This window comes from Plecotus auritus (genome assembly GCF_963455305.1).
Source record: "Plecotus auritus genome assembly, chromosome: 6".
In the NCBI taxonomy this organism is placed as follows: Eukaryota; Metazoa; Chordata; class Mammalia; order Chiroptera; family Vespertilionidae; genus Plecotus; species Plecotus auritus.
This window is the reverse complement of record NC_137773.1, coordinates 156,637,434-156,653,366: the sequence shown is the minus strand read 5'-3', so window position 1 is coordinate 156,653,366 and position 15,933 is coordinate 156,637,434. Positions and strand designations below refer to the sequence as shown.

The window sequence follows — 15,933 nt, the reverse complement described above, 5'->3', positions numbered from 1 at the left end:
TTGCTTTTTATACCACTTTATTCCAACCTGAGCACCTCAATATAAAACTAAACACTGGTGAACTGTTTTCCTTACTAATTTTGAATTACTGTAAATGTACAAGTTCTGCTAGCAGTTCAACACTTAAATAGATTAAATCATCTCTGACACATGGTAGATTTCATATAATGAAAATACCTAAAACAATTAGTGCAATATACTGAATTGATCAAAATAAACAAACTTTGGAAAATAAGGCTGCAAGATTATTACTAACATATCGCAATACTTAAGCTACAAATTACTGGTACATTGTTTATTACGGTTCTGAAGCCCCTTCCTTTGGAAGGGGGCAAGAAGGAAAAATTAGCTGTTTTAGTAACTGTACATTTTGTATACTTTTAAGCAACTCTTAAATATTACAGAAAAGTAATGAACATATGGAGACTACAATGCAGTACCCTATTTACAGTACAGCTGAAGATCGAATTTAAAATAATCAAGTTTGAATGTACATAATTGTTAGTGCATTGACTATATTATGTCCAAAGGGAACAAAAGCCCCCTCCATACCCCTAAACAAAACCGATAAAATGGCCTGCAGTGATTAAACAGAAATCACAGACACCTGGTTTGTTTCACTTTTGTTGAAGAGCTCACCTTTGAAGGGAATACTACCCATTACAATGCATTCTATCAGTTTTCATATTCCTAAAACAAGATGGGGTTACTTTTGATTTTTTTATTTTTTTTTACCCCATTTTACAAAATAAGAGGACTGGCTACAATTAGATGCCACTAATGTTCATTCCTCCCTGCTCCACCCCCCTCTCCCCAATATGTGGGACTGTTTTCTTGTGGCTAATTTTTTTAAATGTGGAATGTACACTTTAAATATGGATACTAAGAGAAATTACTGGTTGCCTAAATACTATAGCTAAGCATAAATATCTTTAGAACCTTCTTCTAAAAAAAAGAGTGTTTCTGAAAGGCTCAAATTAAGTTCGAAATCTTTCTTATAACTGGCTGGTTAACTGTGGGTTCAGATAGTCATTTGCCTATATCCCTGGTGATGAGAAATGATTCCCCCTAACCTTCCAAGGAAACAAGTATACACAGCTCTCATTTCCCCCTTCTACTGCTGAAACATTAGTCAGAGGGTCACATGCATGTCATTAAAAATTAAGTTCAAAACACTTAAAATAATTCTGTATTAGAAACTCGACTCTATCATAAGTCTCTTCTTTTTGGAAGTCATACTGAGCTGGTTAAATGCTCCAATTCCATGGTTATTACATTTAGGAAGCAGAAGACTATTCCAGCTAGTTCAAACTGGAGGCTTAGTTACTACAACACTGACTCCTGGTTGGCTGTGTGGGTTCAGTAAGGTCTACTCCTCTTCCCCTAGCAGAATTTGCTCCTGGATTCTGTGGTTCATTCTTTGGCAACTTTTTAGCTGAGAAATAAAGTATTAAAATAAACACAATTAGAATATTCATACTAGAACATGTTCATCTGCTTATTGATAATCTTCCTTTCTAATTAGGTTACCCCAAAGTATCACATAACCATATGTCCATTCTTTTCAAATGTTTATTGACTATCTACTAAATATTAAAACATTGGTCACTCTGTCCTGAGAGAGTTTAGTGAGTTGATGGAAGGATAAAATGGGGACCAGTTGCCGACACACAATTAAAATTTAACACTAAAGCTATATGAAATTCTTTATGTAGATTCACTTAACAATCCCAGGAAAGGTGTACTTTATTTCATAATCATTAACACCTCTATTATTTAAAGAAAATCTATGTTAAAATTGACAGCCAGTCAATCTATATATATAAAAGCCTAGGCGACCAGTCGACTAGTCGCTATGATGCACACTGACTACCAGGGGTTAGATGCACAACGCAGGAGCTGCCCCCTGGTGGTCAGTGCGCTCCCACAGCAGGAGTGCCACTCAGTTGACCGACGGGCGCCAGATGCCAGGCTCAGGCTCACGGTGGGCGAGCACAGCTGCGGAGCGGCAGTGAGCCTACCAAGCTGCGGTGGTGGTAGGCGCAGCGGGGCTGGGATGAGCAGGAGCCGCGTGGCACTGGCCCCTCCCCAGCCACCTGCTGCTTCGCACACTACTACATGGCGATTTCGGCAGATCCTCCTGTAGGCCACACCAAGGGACCCCACCAGTGCACAAATCCGTGCACCGGGCCTCTAGTAATGTTTATAAAGAAGCTCAGCTTCTATCAATGTTCTCTAGACTGCCACAAGGACATTTTGGAACAAGTTGGGATATAAACAAGTACCACTACCATCACCCCAGCAGAACTTGTTATCTGCTGTGCAATCTAATTATTACCAAATTATAACAGATCACATCTCCTCTTTTCTTCCTAGCTTACATGGACTTCACCCTTCAAATATCTACCATTTTCCTCTCTTGTAACTGAGTAAGAATACTAATCTGATTCATGAGTCACTCTACTTAATGCAAGTGTGGCTCTCTCAAAAACCATTTCTCAATTTTGAGACAGATGAGCATGGCTTGCCTCATTTGAACAAAGCCCCTGAACCAGCAGTTATGGCTTTAGCTCTGCTAAGCTCGATACAATGCTGTTCTCTGTAGCACTGCTCCTACTGATTAGACATCAGCTGCTTGGATTCTGAAGATCCTTGATGTGCTGGATTCATTAAATAATAAACATCTCTAAGAGTACAGATTGTAAGGGTAGCTAGACACACTGGTCTCTACCAACCTTGGGGATGGACTACTATGGTAAGACTCTAACTTAATCTTAGCTTTGGCTAAGTTTGCACAAAAGTTAAACATGCTGTACTTCAAAATCTAAATAAAAAATAAAAATTAAATAAAGCTCCTCTGGTAGTCTTAATACCAACAGAAAGCTTTAAAGTTCAGCCTGATTTGAGGACCTATTATTTTGTTTCCTTTTAACTTTTCAGATGTGGTTCAGGGTGTCATCCATTCCATTTATAAAAAGAGCATATTGCCACACAATCCTTCACAACTGTGCTAGCACTTCCCTAATAAATACGAGCCTGAGTTTCTCAGGAAAATATTTTACACAGCAGTTTTCCCCTAAATGAGCCACCATTAAACTCTTTCACTTAGTTCCAGTTATTATGATAGTACTTGCAACTTTTACTGAGTTTTTTTAAAGCTCTTAAATGGTTAATTGTATGACTTCAATATAAAAGAGTATTTCTTATTTGGGGATAGGAATGCGGACACCCTGTTAATGATCAATGCTATTTAGTAAAAGATGTTATGTGACAAGAAGAGTGTTGGCACATGAATAGAGTGAAGGCAGAAAATTGTGAGAGCCACCTAAGTAGACCCTTCCCATAGAATCTGCACCTTAAAACTAATGGAAGGTTAGAGTCAACAGAAATACTTCATTTTTGTTATAGACAGAAAGAAACTACCTTATTACTATTCCAACTTCATTACTCCAACAACGGTGGACTAGCAATCATCATCAATTAAAAGTACCTTAAAGGAAAGGTAAGAGTGCTGCATAGGACTGAATGATCATTGAGGTCACGTAAAGGATAGATTGTTTTTCCTTTCTCTCTGTGCTTCATGCTTTGGAACTTGATTACAATATTTGTGTTAAAAAAAATGTGGCTCTAAGTTTATTACATTTTATATAAAAAGTATAACTAATAGAAAAACACACACTTTATCCTCAGTGAAATCTTTAGAAAATCTATCACCTTAAAGTTCAGGCTTCCATAGTTTCAGAAGAAACTACGCTTTAAGTATTACAACCTGATAGGTAACAATCTCTCAAATTTGACAATATTACTAACAAAGTAAGGAATGTTTGGTCAAAAGGATCTAACATAATTATAGAATTAAAAAAAGAAAATCAAAGAATTTTTTAAAAAAGAAGAGTCAAACTAGCCCTGGCTCAGCTGGTTGGGCAGTGGTCATCCCGTGTAGCAAAAAGGATGCCAGTTTGATTCCTGGCCAGGGCACATGCCCAGGTTGCAGACTTGATCTCTGGCAGGGAGCATGCAGGAGGCAGCTGACAGGTGTTATACTCTCACATAGATGTTTTGATGTTTGTTTTTTCACTCCCTTCCTCTCTCTCTAAAAACCAATAAAAAGCATAAAATATTTTAAAAATCAGAATATTTTTAAATAAAAAATAAATGAGTCAAACTAAAAACATTCCAGTATAATTTGTTTTGTCTATATTTATAGTTTGAAAAAAAGTTAATCTTACCTATTGCCATGAATATTTCATTTACATTCATTGATGTTTTAGCTGATGTCTCCATGAATAATAAACTGTTGTCATCTGCGTAGGACTGTGCTTCCTGTTTATAGAACAAAAATAAGAGGCTTCCTTATTACTACTCCAACTTAATTACCTACAACCAATAATTACCAGGTAAAAGTAAAACAAAGATAAGGGCATTGTGTAATTTTCTTTTTGCCTTAACTTGCACTATCCCAGACTGATTAATCTGGTTTCACATTAAATCTGCTTTCCAGCCCTGGCCAGTGTGGCTCAGTTGGAAACACTGAAAGGCTTTGGGTTCGATTACGGTCAGGGAACATACATAGGCTTCAAGTTTGATCCCTGTTGGTGCACCTACAGGAAGGCAACTGATTGATGTTTTTCTCTCACATAGATGTTTCTCTCCCCCTTCAATCCCTCCTCTTTAAAATCAATGTGTGTCCTCAGGTGACAATTAATAAATAAAAATAAAGTCCTTTATAAGTCTACTTTCTAGAGGGGGAAAATTTTATCCTATTCTAAATATAAAATTTTCTTTGATCTCAATGGCAAAATTTTTTTTTTTAGTAGCAAAGGTAAAAATTTATTGAAGAAGTAGACTCTCACATGGGGAAGGGGAAAGAGTCCCCTCAATGGCAAATTTTACTTATGCTCATTATTTGCAATAAAGTCAAAGGGAACCAAATGTATAATACTGCCTTCAACCACTAATTGGCACTCTGATACTTAATTCTAAATGAGTTCTGTAAGCAACATTTTAAATTTGAATATATTATGAACCATTCCTTTGAAAATTGTTACTATTCTACATTTTTGTCATGCTTTACAGTTTACATGTATTATTGCCTTTGATCCTCACAGCTGTTGTGAAGAGCAACCAATTATCTTTCCCGTTTGACAAAGAAAAAAATAAGGTTCCTTTGAACTGTAATGTGATAGAATCACTTTTGACTATGATTTACATGCTCTATCTACCACTCTATGCTGGGGAGGTAACTATCTTAAGAGTAATAGATGATACCATACCTGACATGGTCGTCACCAGAACCAAATGAACTCTGTATGCTCAGCTTCACACCTACTGATGTAAGAACCATTACTTCCCTTTCTCCTTATCTAGCCATCACCGAAAAATAAAAATGCCCTTCACTGATATTGTACATATAATGGCCACAACCAAACTTCTCTGGTAGAGAAGCTGACAAACAAGAGAACAGAAGTTTTAAAATGTCTACTTAAAGACATATGCTTTATTTTAAAAGATTATACTTTCTCTATTTTACAGCAGGGACCATTCCTAAATAGCTTGATAACATACAAACTGGATTTTTTTGAGCCTTTTTTTTAAAGGCCCCTTTAAGAACCACCACATGAGTGTAGGTTATGTGTACCACAAGTGTGTGGGTATATCAGGGTATGCATATGTGTGTTGATATATCTACACTAATAAAAGAGAAACATGCAAATTGACCATCCCTCCGCTACGCCCACCAGCCAATCACGCATTGAGTATGCAAATTAATACAACAAAGATGACAGCGGCTATGGAGCTGGAGCGAGCAGGAGGCTTGGGTTGCCCCTGGCGACGGAGGAAGCCAAGCTTCCCGCCCACCCTGGCCTCTGCTCAAGGAGTGGCTGGAAGCCTGGGTCACCAGGGGGCGTGACCATCCTGAAAACAGCTCCCAGCCCCTTACCCAGGCTGGCCACGCCCCCATGGAGCAAGAGTCCCAGATGGGGGGAGTGGCCAGCCTGCAAACAGCCATCAGCCTCTCACCCAGGCTGCCCCATGCCCAAAGGGAACCCCCACCCTGATCCGGGACACACTTCAGGGCAAACCAGCCGGCCCCCACCCATGCACGAGGCCTCTATCTATACTAATAAAAGGGTAATATGCTAATTAGATTGTGAGACCTTTCAGGAAACCTTCTGGACATTCTTCTGGACAAAGCCATCGTGGCAGGGCCGAGGTAGAGGTGGTTAGAGGCCAAGAGGGGAGGGCAGTTGTAGGTGATCAGGCCAGTGTGTGTGTGTGTGTGTGGGGGGGAACCACTGGGAGTGATCAGGCCGGTGGGGGGGAGGGGCAGGGCAGTTAGGGGTGAGCAGACCAGCAAGGGGGGCAGTAGGCCATCAGTGGGGGTCAGTTGGGGGTGATCAGGACAGCAGGGAGGGCAGGTGGGGGCGAGCAGGCAGTTGGGGGTGAGCATGGCGGTGGGGGGGGGGCATTTGGGGGCAAGCAGGCCGGCAGGCAAAGTGGTTAGGGGCAATCAGGCAGGCAGGCAGGTGAGCAGTTAGGAGCCAGCAGTCGTGGATTGTGAGAGCGATGTTTGACTGCCAGTTTAGGCCTGTTCCCTGTAAACTTGCAGTAGGACATCATTCGAGGGGTCCCAGATTGGAGAGGGTGCAGGCCGGGCTGAGGGACAACCCCCCCTCACCGCCCCGTGCACAAATTTTGTGCACCGGGCCACTAGTTATTAAATAAATAGGAAAAGGCTAGGAAGGGTAGGATGCAATCAGCTTTTACTTATTTCTGCACTATTTGCAAACAATTACTTTGTAATTGTGTTTAGGTCAACAAAATCTGAATTAATCTATATATATTACAATTATATAAAGACATTAAAAAATTCAGGTTTATCATGAGAAGCATTTCATTACATACAGTATATCACATGTGTTTAATAAATTTTATTTGCATGGTTTTAAAATTAACTATAATTAAAATATGGATACAGAAGAATAATTTACAATAAATGTCTTCAAATGTAAGTTAAATGCAACATACCTGGAAATCAACAGCTCTTTTATTTGCAAGGTCAGCCTTGTTTCCTGATAAAGCTATTACAATGTTAGGACTGGCTTGCCTCTGAAGTTCTTTAACCCAATTTTTGGCTCTGGCAAAGGACTCCTAGGGAAACAAACAAAAAAAACCCCAGCTACTTTCAGGCACAGGATCAAAAAATGGCTAGGGAGAGTCTTTGTGAGACAAAGCTTTAAAGACTGTTCAAAGTGACACTGGAAAAGAAATTCTTAGGCCCCTTGAATTATTTAAGATACTTTCATTGTATTTTTTTTAAATCAACTTTTCTAATTCAAAAGCTTTAGGCAGAAATGTCATACTTGGCTATAAAAAAGGATTTAAAAAGATCTTTTCTCTAATCAAAATTCTGAATATCAGAAATGGACATTCAAACTAGTTCCATTATATCATGCATTTCTACTTACCTCATTTGTGATATCATACACAACTATGGCTGCTTGTGCTCCTCTGTAGTACATTGGTGCTAGGCTATGGTATCGCTCTTGACCAGCTGTATCCCATATTTCAAACTTTACTGTTGTGTCATCAAGACACACAGTTTGGGTTAGAAAAGCAGCTGAAAGAAGAAAATGTCTGCAGTAAGTTAATCATTTCCCCCCCTAAAATTTCCATAACACAGAAAACACCTGAAAATCTGATATATTATTGCATACCCAATTAACACTGGCTTTACATCAGTGGTTCTCAACCTTTCTAATGCCGCGACCCTTTAATACAGTTCCTCATGTTGTGGTGACCCCAACCATAAAATTATTTTCGTTGCTACTTCATAACTGTAATTTTGCTACTGTTATGAATCGTAATGTAAATATCTGTGTTTTCCGACCCACAGGTTGAGAACCGCTGCTGTAGAGCCTAAGACCATTGGAAAACACAGATATTTACATTACGATTCATAACAGTAGCAAAATTACAGTTATGAAGTAGCAACGAAAATAATTTTATGGTTGGGGGTCACCACAACATGAGGAACTGTATTAAAGGGTCGCGGCATTAGAAAGGTTGAGAACCACTGCTTTAAATACTTGTAAGATATGTGCTTCATAGCTGAATATATGTGCTTACATGTAAGAACTTTATAAATAAGTTTGAAAGTCTCTTCTGCATTCTTAAGTTTACTGTAATAAATAAGCTTAATACATTTCTTAAAGTGTTTACAAATTGTATCTTTAAAACTTTAAAACATGTTGACCAATGTCACCCCAATAAATTTAATAAAAAACTAAAAAACAACTCAAGAAATATATTTATTAATATTCTTGAAAAATGGGAGGGGGGAAATCAGCATAACTATAACTATCATCTATATTGCCAAACTATAGCCCCCTGGCTCCATTCTCCTGGTTATTAATGGCATACTCTAGGGATTTACTCAGTTCATTACCACTAAATTAATATTTTTGTTATATTATTCCTTTAAAACATTGACAACTTGGTTTTTATAATCATTAGCTCAGCCTAGACTTAATTTGCTAAACATAGTTTCCATATTAACTCCTAGCTCTTTCATTACTTGCCATTAACATTTTTTTTTGCATTTGCACCTTTTCATCTTTTCCCTCAGATTTTAATTATAACAATAAAGTATCATTTTATAATAATACTAGAAGCCCGGTGCACAAAATTTGTGCACGGGGGGGGGGGGTGTGTTGTCCCTCAGCCCGGCTTGCACCCTCTCCAACCTGGGACCCCTCGGGGGATGTCCGACTGCCGATTTAGGCCCCACGGGATGGGGCCTAAACTGGCAGTCGGATATCCCTCTCGCAATCTGGGACCGCTGGCTCCTAACCACTTGTCTGCCTACCGGCTTGATCACTGCCTAATCGTTCACCTGCCAGCCTCATGGCCCCCAACTGCCCTCCCCTGCTGGCCTCATGGCCCCCAACTGCCCTCCCCTGCTGGCCTCATGGCCCCCAACTGCCCTCCCCTGCCAGCCTCATGGCCCCCAACTGCCCTCCCCTGCTGGCCTGATTGCCCCTAACCGCCTCTGCCATGGCCCCCCACCATCGTGGTTTTGTCTGGAAAGAAGTCGGATGGTAGGAAAATGTCCGGTCTCCCGGTCTAATTAGCATATTACCCTTTTATTAGTATAGATTTTTGTTTTTGAAATTAAGAGGTTGCTGTCAAATCTACAAAGTACCACTTATTTTCTGAATTGCTTACAGTATAAAGTAAAATATCTATTACAAGTATACTTCTCTTGGCTCTATGAATGACCACCAGTAAAGGCACCACAATGGACACTTACGAAAAAAAAAATCTGATTTATAAAAGGTAGGTTATAATCAAGTGGATTAACTTTAAAATAATGTGAGAGTAAACATCTAACCATAGCTGACTGCACTAAAGATATTTATGAACAAGATCTACACACACCCATTTTTAGCAGCATACTGGCCAATAACCATACCTATAGTTCCACACATTCATTAACTTTGGTAGTCAAATTCCTGCAGCTCTATCATTCATCTTATTAATTCCTCATTAAAAAAATATATATCTTTATTGATTTCAGAGACGAAGGGAGAGGGAGAGACAGAAACATCAATGATGAGAGAGAATCACTGATTGGCTGCCTCCTGCAGGTCCCCTAATGGGGATCAAGCCCACAACCCAGGCATGTGCCCTTGACCAGAATCGAACCTGGGATCCTTCAGTCCCCAGGCTGATGCTCTATCCACTGAGCCAAACCAGCTAGGGCTAGTTCCTCACTTTTAAAAAAATATATTTTTATTGATTTCAGAAAGGGAGAGATCAAAACATCAATGATGAGAGAGAATTACTGATCTGCTGCCTCCTGCACAGTCCTAACTGGGGACTGAGCCCACAACCCAAGCATGTGCCCTGAGTGGAAATCAAACCATGACCTCCTGGTTCACAGGTTGATGTTCAACCACCGAGCCTTGCCAGCCTGGCTGCTCCTCACTTTTACTTTCAGCTCTAGGTGTGATCTTCAACTCCTCCCCAAACAGCATGGAACAAAGTTATAAAAATTTCCTAAAACTGTTCTATCTTGCAAGAAAATTATAATCAATTTCCGTAAACTGTAGCAGTTTATCTGGTGGTGTCAATTCTTTGTAAGAGATTCACTAGTTAATATGAAAATGCTGACTGAGCCAATTGTAATTAGATATTATATATCATGTTAGATATAACATTTATTTTTCTTGCTATTTTTATTAGGTCAATTGGTTCCTGGCTTTAGTATCAGCACCTATAATATTAATTTTGCAAACATTACAATTGGAAATGTATTTTGAGCTGAATTCTAATGAATATTTCTATGAATTCTCACAAGTGTAGCCATATTTAAAATATACTAATTAATCGCCTCTTTTACAACACTACAGTAACACTCGTTTTCTATAATCCTGTATTTATAGTAAAGAATACCGAGAAAACACTTTTTAAACGTTCATGAATGGCTCTCCTATAGAATCAAGAAATATTTTTAAGCACTTAAAATTTAGCCTCTAACAGTATCCCTTTTTCCATAAAAGGGGAAAACAAAGGAATGGATCACAAAATATAAGCCTTTTTTCAAGGTTTGATGAAACTTGAAGAAAAATTGTGTTATAATTTGCAATTCAGATGTTTTCTCTTTTATGACCACAAAGTACACTGAAAGTAAAAACATTCACTTACACTTTTGTAAGTCAACTCTAGACTCAGGGAAATAACTATTAGTTTAAGTTGCCTTAAAGCAAATATAATCTGATTCTCAAACCGTTTAAATATATCACAAAAGGCTACCAATCTTTTTTATTAACGCATGTACAAAAACAAAATACAGGCAAAGAAACGCCAACGAATACATTAAAATACACACAGACAGAGACACAGACACACACACACAGCCCATGACCAAACAGAGTTCTTTCAGAAACACAAAGCTATTATACCAGGCTACAAAAGAAAAACTGTGTTTTATTTAAAAACATTAAACAGGAAATTAGAGTCAACACGCATTCCTAATATACATATAGGGTTTTAGTCCTTAAAATTGATCAAGTGTCCACACTCCATCCTTAAGTCTGAAATCAGCAAAGCTCTTAGGCAGTCTCTCTAAATCTAGAAACCAAACAAGGAAGTCCACCATCACAATTATCATCTGGGATATCCATATAAAAGTAGTAAATTATTGCAAAGCGACAATTATTTGGGACAGGACTACCATGAAAATCCAAAGGCATCAGCTAACGTAAAGCGGATAATAATGAGTTCTTTAAATTGACTAGAACAAACCTTACCATGCACTGCTAATAACAAGGTTTTAAGTATTATGCTGAAAGAATGGATCCCAATCATGTTAACAAAGAAAAAGAAAAGCAATTCCCTAGATTCCTCTTGGAAACCATTCTTCATCCCACACCATTAAGTAGCTCCTACTTCTGTGCTCTCAGGCTTCACTGTGCAATAACAATTTTACATTTTATAATATGTTTAAAAAGATATTATCTTTTTCTTTTCCTAGACTGGAAGTTCCTTGAGAAATTACTCTTAGTTATTATTCTCCACACCCAACATCTAATATAAATCCCAATTCATATAAATGTTCAAAATGTTTGCCAGAAGAAGTTCCTATAAGTTATGTGGAATTATTTTTGGGCTACTTTGGATAACATTTGAACAGACAGTTCCCAAATGAGAAAATAGGCATTCCAAAAAGCCTCTATTCGTGTTACTATATAACTAACAATCTCAAGCAAAATATCATCAAAATCTTTTTAACTTGATAATATCATACTGTTGCTCCTGGTATGATGAAAGCATAATTTTGGGAAAGGAGAAAAAGACCAATATTAGAGGCCAAGGGAATGAGTTTTAGGATATGTCTAAAACACATTAAAATAATAAAAGTGTTGTAGCGCCACAAGAACAAATATTATGGGAATAGGATAACTCAGTATTATTATAAACATTACATATTGCAAGACCATCATGATTCTTTACAATTCTCAAGTTTTCAACTACTACTAACTACAGCATTTAACTTCCCCATAAAATTCAGTGAACTATAGCTGACATCTTCAAACCTTAGTGCTTATAAAAATACATTACTAGTCGATTACAAAGTTATAAAAATAAAATCTGGCACTCAAAATATAACTACATCAATACTGTAGCAATATTAACCACAAACTTACCTGAATCTGCAAAACCACTTTAATATATCCAAAACGTCTATTTTCTGGCTAAGAACCATCACTTTCTTAGACCTCTTCATTTTCTCTTCACTTCCATCACCAGCACTAGCAGTTGGTTTTCTTTTCGGGCCCACATTTCACAAAGAAACAGCTTTTATCACTTCGAGAGTTACTGTGTACGCGACGACAAGTAGAGAAAAACAAAGCTGCGTTGAGATGTGGGTGCTGGCCTGTCTTAATAGGCTCCCTTTTTGAGCTACATGATCAGTTCCTATTTGCAAGTCAGGCAGCAAGCAACAGTTCAGTCTCAGCTAAACTACAAATTATTGAATCATAGACCTTGGGGTCAGCTGAGAATACCTGAAACTATAAATGTTAAATCTGCAAATACCAAAGGCCTATAATCTAAGACCTTAATACAGCCGTGGGCAAACCACGGCCCGAGGGCGTGATCCGGCTGTTCTATCCGGTTCTCTTGCTCTCCCCTCCGCTCCTTTACTTTGAATTTATATTAGTTCACACAAACACTCCATCCATGCTTTTGTTCCGGCCCTCCGGTCCAGTTTAAGAGCCCATTGTGGCCCTCGAGTCAAAACGTTTGCCCACCCCTGCCTTAATAAATAGTAAACAAGGAGTAGACACTGCGAAACAGTAGGCAGGGGAAAGACTACCCAAATCAATAGCATACCCAAAAGCCAACAACTCAGAAATAAAGTTTAAACTAAAATGATTCTATATGAATTAAACAGAACAGACTGAGGAACCAACACCACCCCAACCCTTAACTAATTATTTATCAAATTTGATAAGACTTTATTATAACTGACAAAAAAACAAACAAAACAAACACCCTATGTCTATCAGGTTTAATTACAGAAAAATTTGAGGCCCTAACCGGTTTGGCTCAGTGGATAGAGCGTAGGCCTGTGGACTGAAAGGTCCCGGGTTCGATTCCGGTCAAGGGCATGTACCTTGGTTGCGGGCACATCCCCAGTGGGGGGTGTGCAGGAGGCGGCTGATCGATGTTTCTCTCTCATCGATGTTTCTAACTCTCTATCCCTCTCCCTTCCTCTCTGTGAAATATCAATAAAATATATTTTTAAAAAAATCTGAGACTAGGCTTGCAAAATTATGTATCATACAATATCTTTAAGAAACATTCTACAATGTTAACAGATTAATTTTTAATGAGGGAATCTCATATAAATGTTACAAAAAATTACAAAAGCATCAAGGAAAAATGTTTAAAAAGTATTTCACAAAAGGTACATAGAAAAAAGCCAATATCAAAATCATCTTTATAGCAAAAATATTAAATTTATTTCCTAACTTAAAAAAAAGGGTGGGGTGGGATGGGAGAGGGGTGGCAAAAACACCCACTGCTAGTGATGCTATATAAATGTTTTGGAAATAATTTTTCTTTTTTTAACGAGGCAAAGCCATGAAAAATGCTGGTACTTGTTAACCTACTACTATATCATGGAATTTCCAAAATATGGTATGGTGGGAAGGGGCAGGAGAGTAGGTAGAACAAACCTTTATGTTAAAAAAGTTGTAAACTACCTAAATGTGTAAGTGAAAAGACACCAATAGCTTGGCAAGTATTAAGTAGCAATTACATAAAAATATGGTTATAAAGTGACCCATTTAATTGCCATAAAGTAAAATATGTAAGTTCCTAGTAAGGATAAAGTATCCTATATAATAAAGAGCTAATATGCAAATGGTCGTGACACCCTCACGCCATAACAACCGATCAGCAGGTGGCTGCGTGTGTGGCGAGGCCAAGAAATGTGAGGCTGTGTCCCCCAACTGGCGCCGGCCGGGAACCTGATGCCGTTATTGTTATTTATTAATAAATTTATATATTTTCATATACATTTGACTAATTTTCTTTCATCTCTGACACTTCTATTATAGAGAAAGGGCAAATAGCAATATTAAAATATTTCCTCTAATTAATTTTCTTTTAATGTGCATGAATTTCATGCACCGGGCCACTAGTATCTATATAAAAACACTAATAGAAAAGCAAAGAGGAAAAATCTAAAATAATAGCAGTGTCCCCATAGTGGAATCATGACAATATTTCCCCTATGTAAAACTATCAGAAGTGGTGGATTTGAGAACCTATAAAGCTAAAAATTCGCCCTGGCCAGTTTGGCTCAATGGATAGAGTGTAAACCTGCAGACTGAAAGGTCCCAGGTTCGATTCCGGTCAAGGGCACATGCCTGGGTTGTGGGCTCGACTCCCAGTGGGGGGAGTGCAGGAGGCAGCCAATCAATGATTTTCTCTCATCATTGATGTTTCTCTCTCCCCCTCTCCCTTGCTCTCTGAAATCAATAAAAATCTATATTTAAAAAAAAAAGCTAAAAATTAAAAATACAAATTGCTAGGCAGAGGGGAAGGACCTTGTTATACACAGGGGAAGGATCTCAGAAGATCAAGAGCTTGTGATGTGTAGAGAAAGCAAAGGTTTTGAGACCCAAATAATTCATTAACAGTTCAATGGATCTGGATCAAACTTCATAATGAATATCCAATCAAGAAAAATATCAGGAATTGACTGAGTAGTATCAAGAACCAGGTACCACCCTGGCCGGTGTGGCTCAGGTTGGTGGGACGTTTGCCCTGTGCAACGAAAGTTGCTTGTTCGATTCCTGGTCAGGGCACATGCTGGGGGGCACTGAAGGAGGCAGCCAATTAATGTTTCTTTCTCTCTCTCCCCCTCTATCTAAAAACAAACAAACAATAACAACAAAAAAACCACAATAAAAATTAAAAATAGAATAAAAAGAATCAGGTATTAAAGTTATCAGTAAAGTTAGAAGTTGGTTTGCTGGGAAAATAAATATCAACTATAGTAATTTAATGTAATGAATTTTCTAATACAGGTGAACACTGACTTCAGATGATAAAACAGAGGAGGCTCTGGCTGGCGTGGCTCAGTAGTTGAGCACGGACCTATGTACCAGGAGGTCATGATTCGATTACCAGTCAGGGCACATGTTTGGGTTGCGGGCACAGTCCCCAGTTAGGACTGTGCTGGAGGCAGCGGATCAGTAATTCTCTCTCATCATTAATGTTTCTCTCTCTCCCTCTCCCTTCCTTTCTGAAATCAATAAAAATATATATTTAAAAAAATTGTACACAGAAAATAGATAAATGGTCTAGAGCTGACATCAGGAAAAATAAAAACTAAGGCCACTTTTATTGCCCTTTAAAATTGTATGTGCGGATTTTTTTCAATGGATAGAGTTACACATGTTGATATATATGCGATTTGATATGTATGCTATTTTGTTGTACTGACAAGCTTCAAAACTTATGTCAAATTTTCGGAAGGTGTTAACATCATAGATATTTTTACAATTAAAAATGTCGAATTTTGTGCCCCCCAAAAAAAGAGCATTTGGAGTTTTAATTCATTACTGTATTTTGAAGAAAAGTGCTGCTGAATACTTCGGGAAGCTTATGGTGAACACGCGCCATCTCAAGATACTTGTGAACGCTGATTTAAACGCTTTAAAAGTGATGATTTCGATGTGAAAGACAAAGAACGTCCAGGTCAACCGAAAAAGTTAGAAGACGAAAAATTACAAGCATTATTGGATGAAGATGCATGTCAAACTAAAAAACAACTTGCAGAAAGAGTAAATGTTGCTCAGGAAACAATTTCCGATTGTTTACAAGCAATGGGAAAGATTTTAAAGGAAGGAA

General features: G+C 38.2%; 1 protein-coding gene across 1 annotated transcript in view; it reads right to left on the bottom strand.

The window, feature by feature from the left end:
• The window catches only part of RAB5A (RAB5A, member RAS oncogene family), a 35,568-nt gene continuing 19,635 nt past the window's right edge, over positions 1-15,933 (bottom strand). Inside the window, exons 3-6 of the mRNA XM_080671548.1 lie at positions 7,470-7,621; positions 7,030-7,152; positions 4,230-4,323; positions 1-1,435 (exon numbers count right to left, since the gene is read on the bottom strand). Of these exons, the coding sequence (XP_080527674.1) occupies positions 1,320-1,435; positions 4,230-4,323; positions 7,030-7,152; positions 7,470-7,621 (485 nt within the window). The 3' untranslated portion in view covers positions 1-1,319. The remainder of the gene's footprint in view (positions 1,436-4,229; positions 4,324-7,029; positions 7,153-7,469; positions 7,622-15,933) is intronic.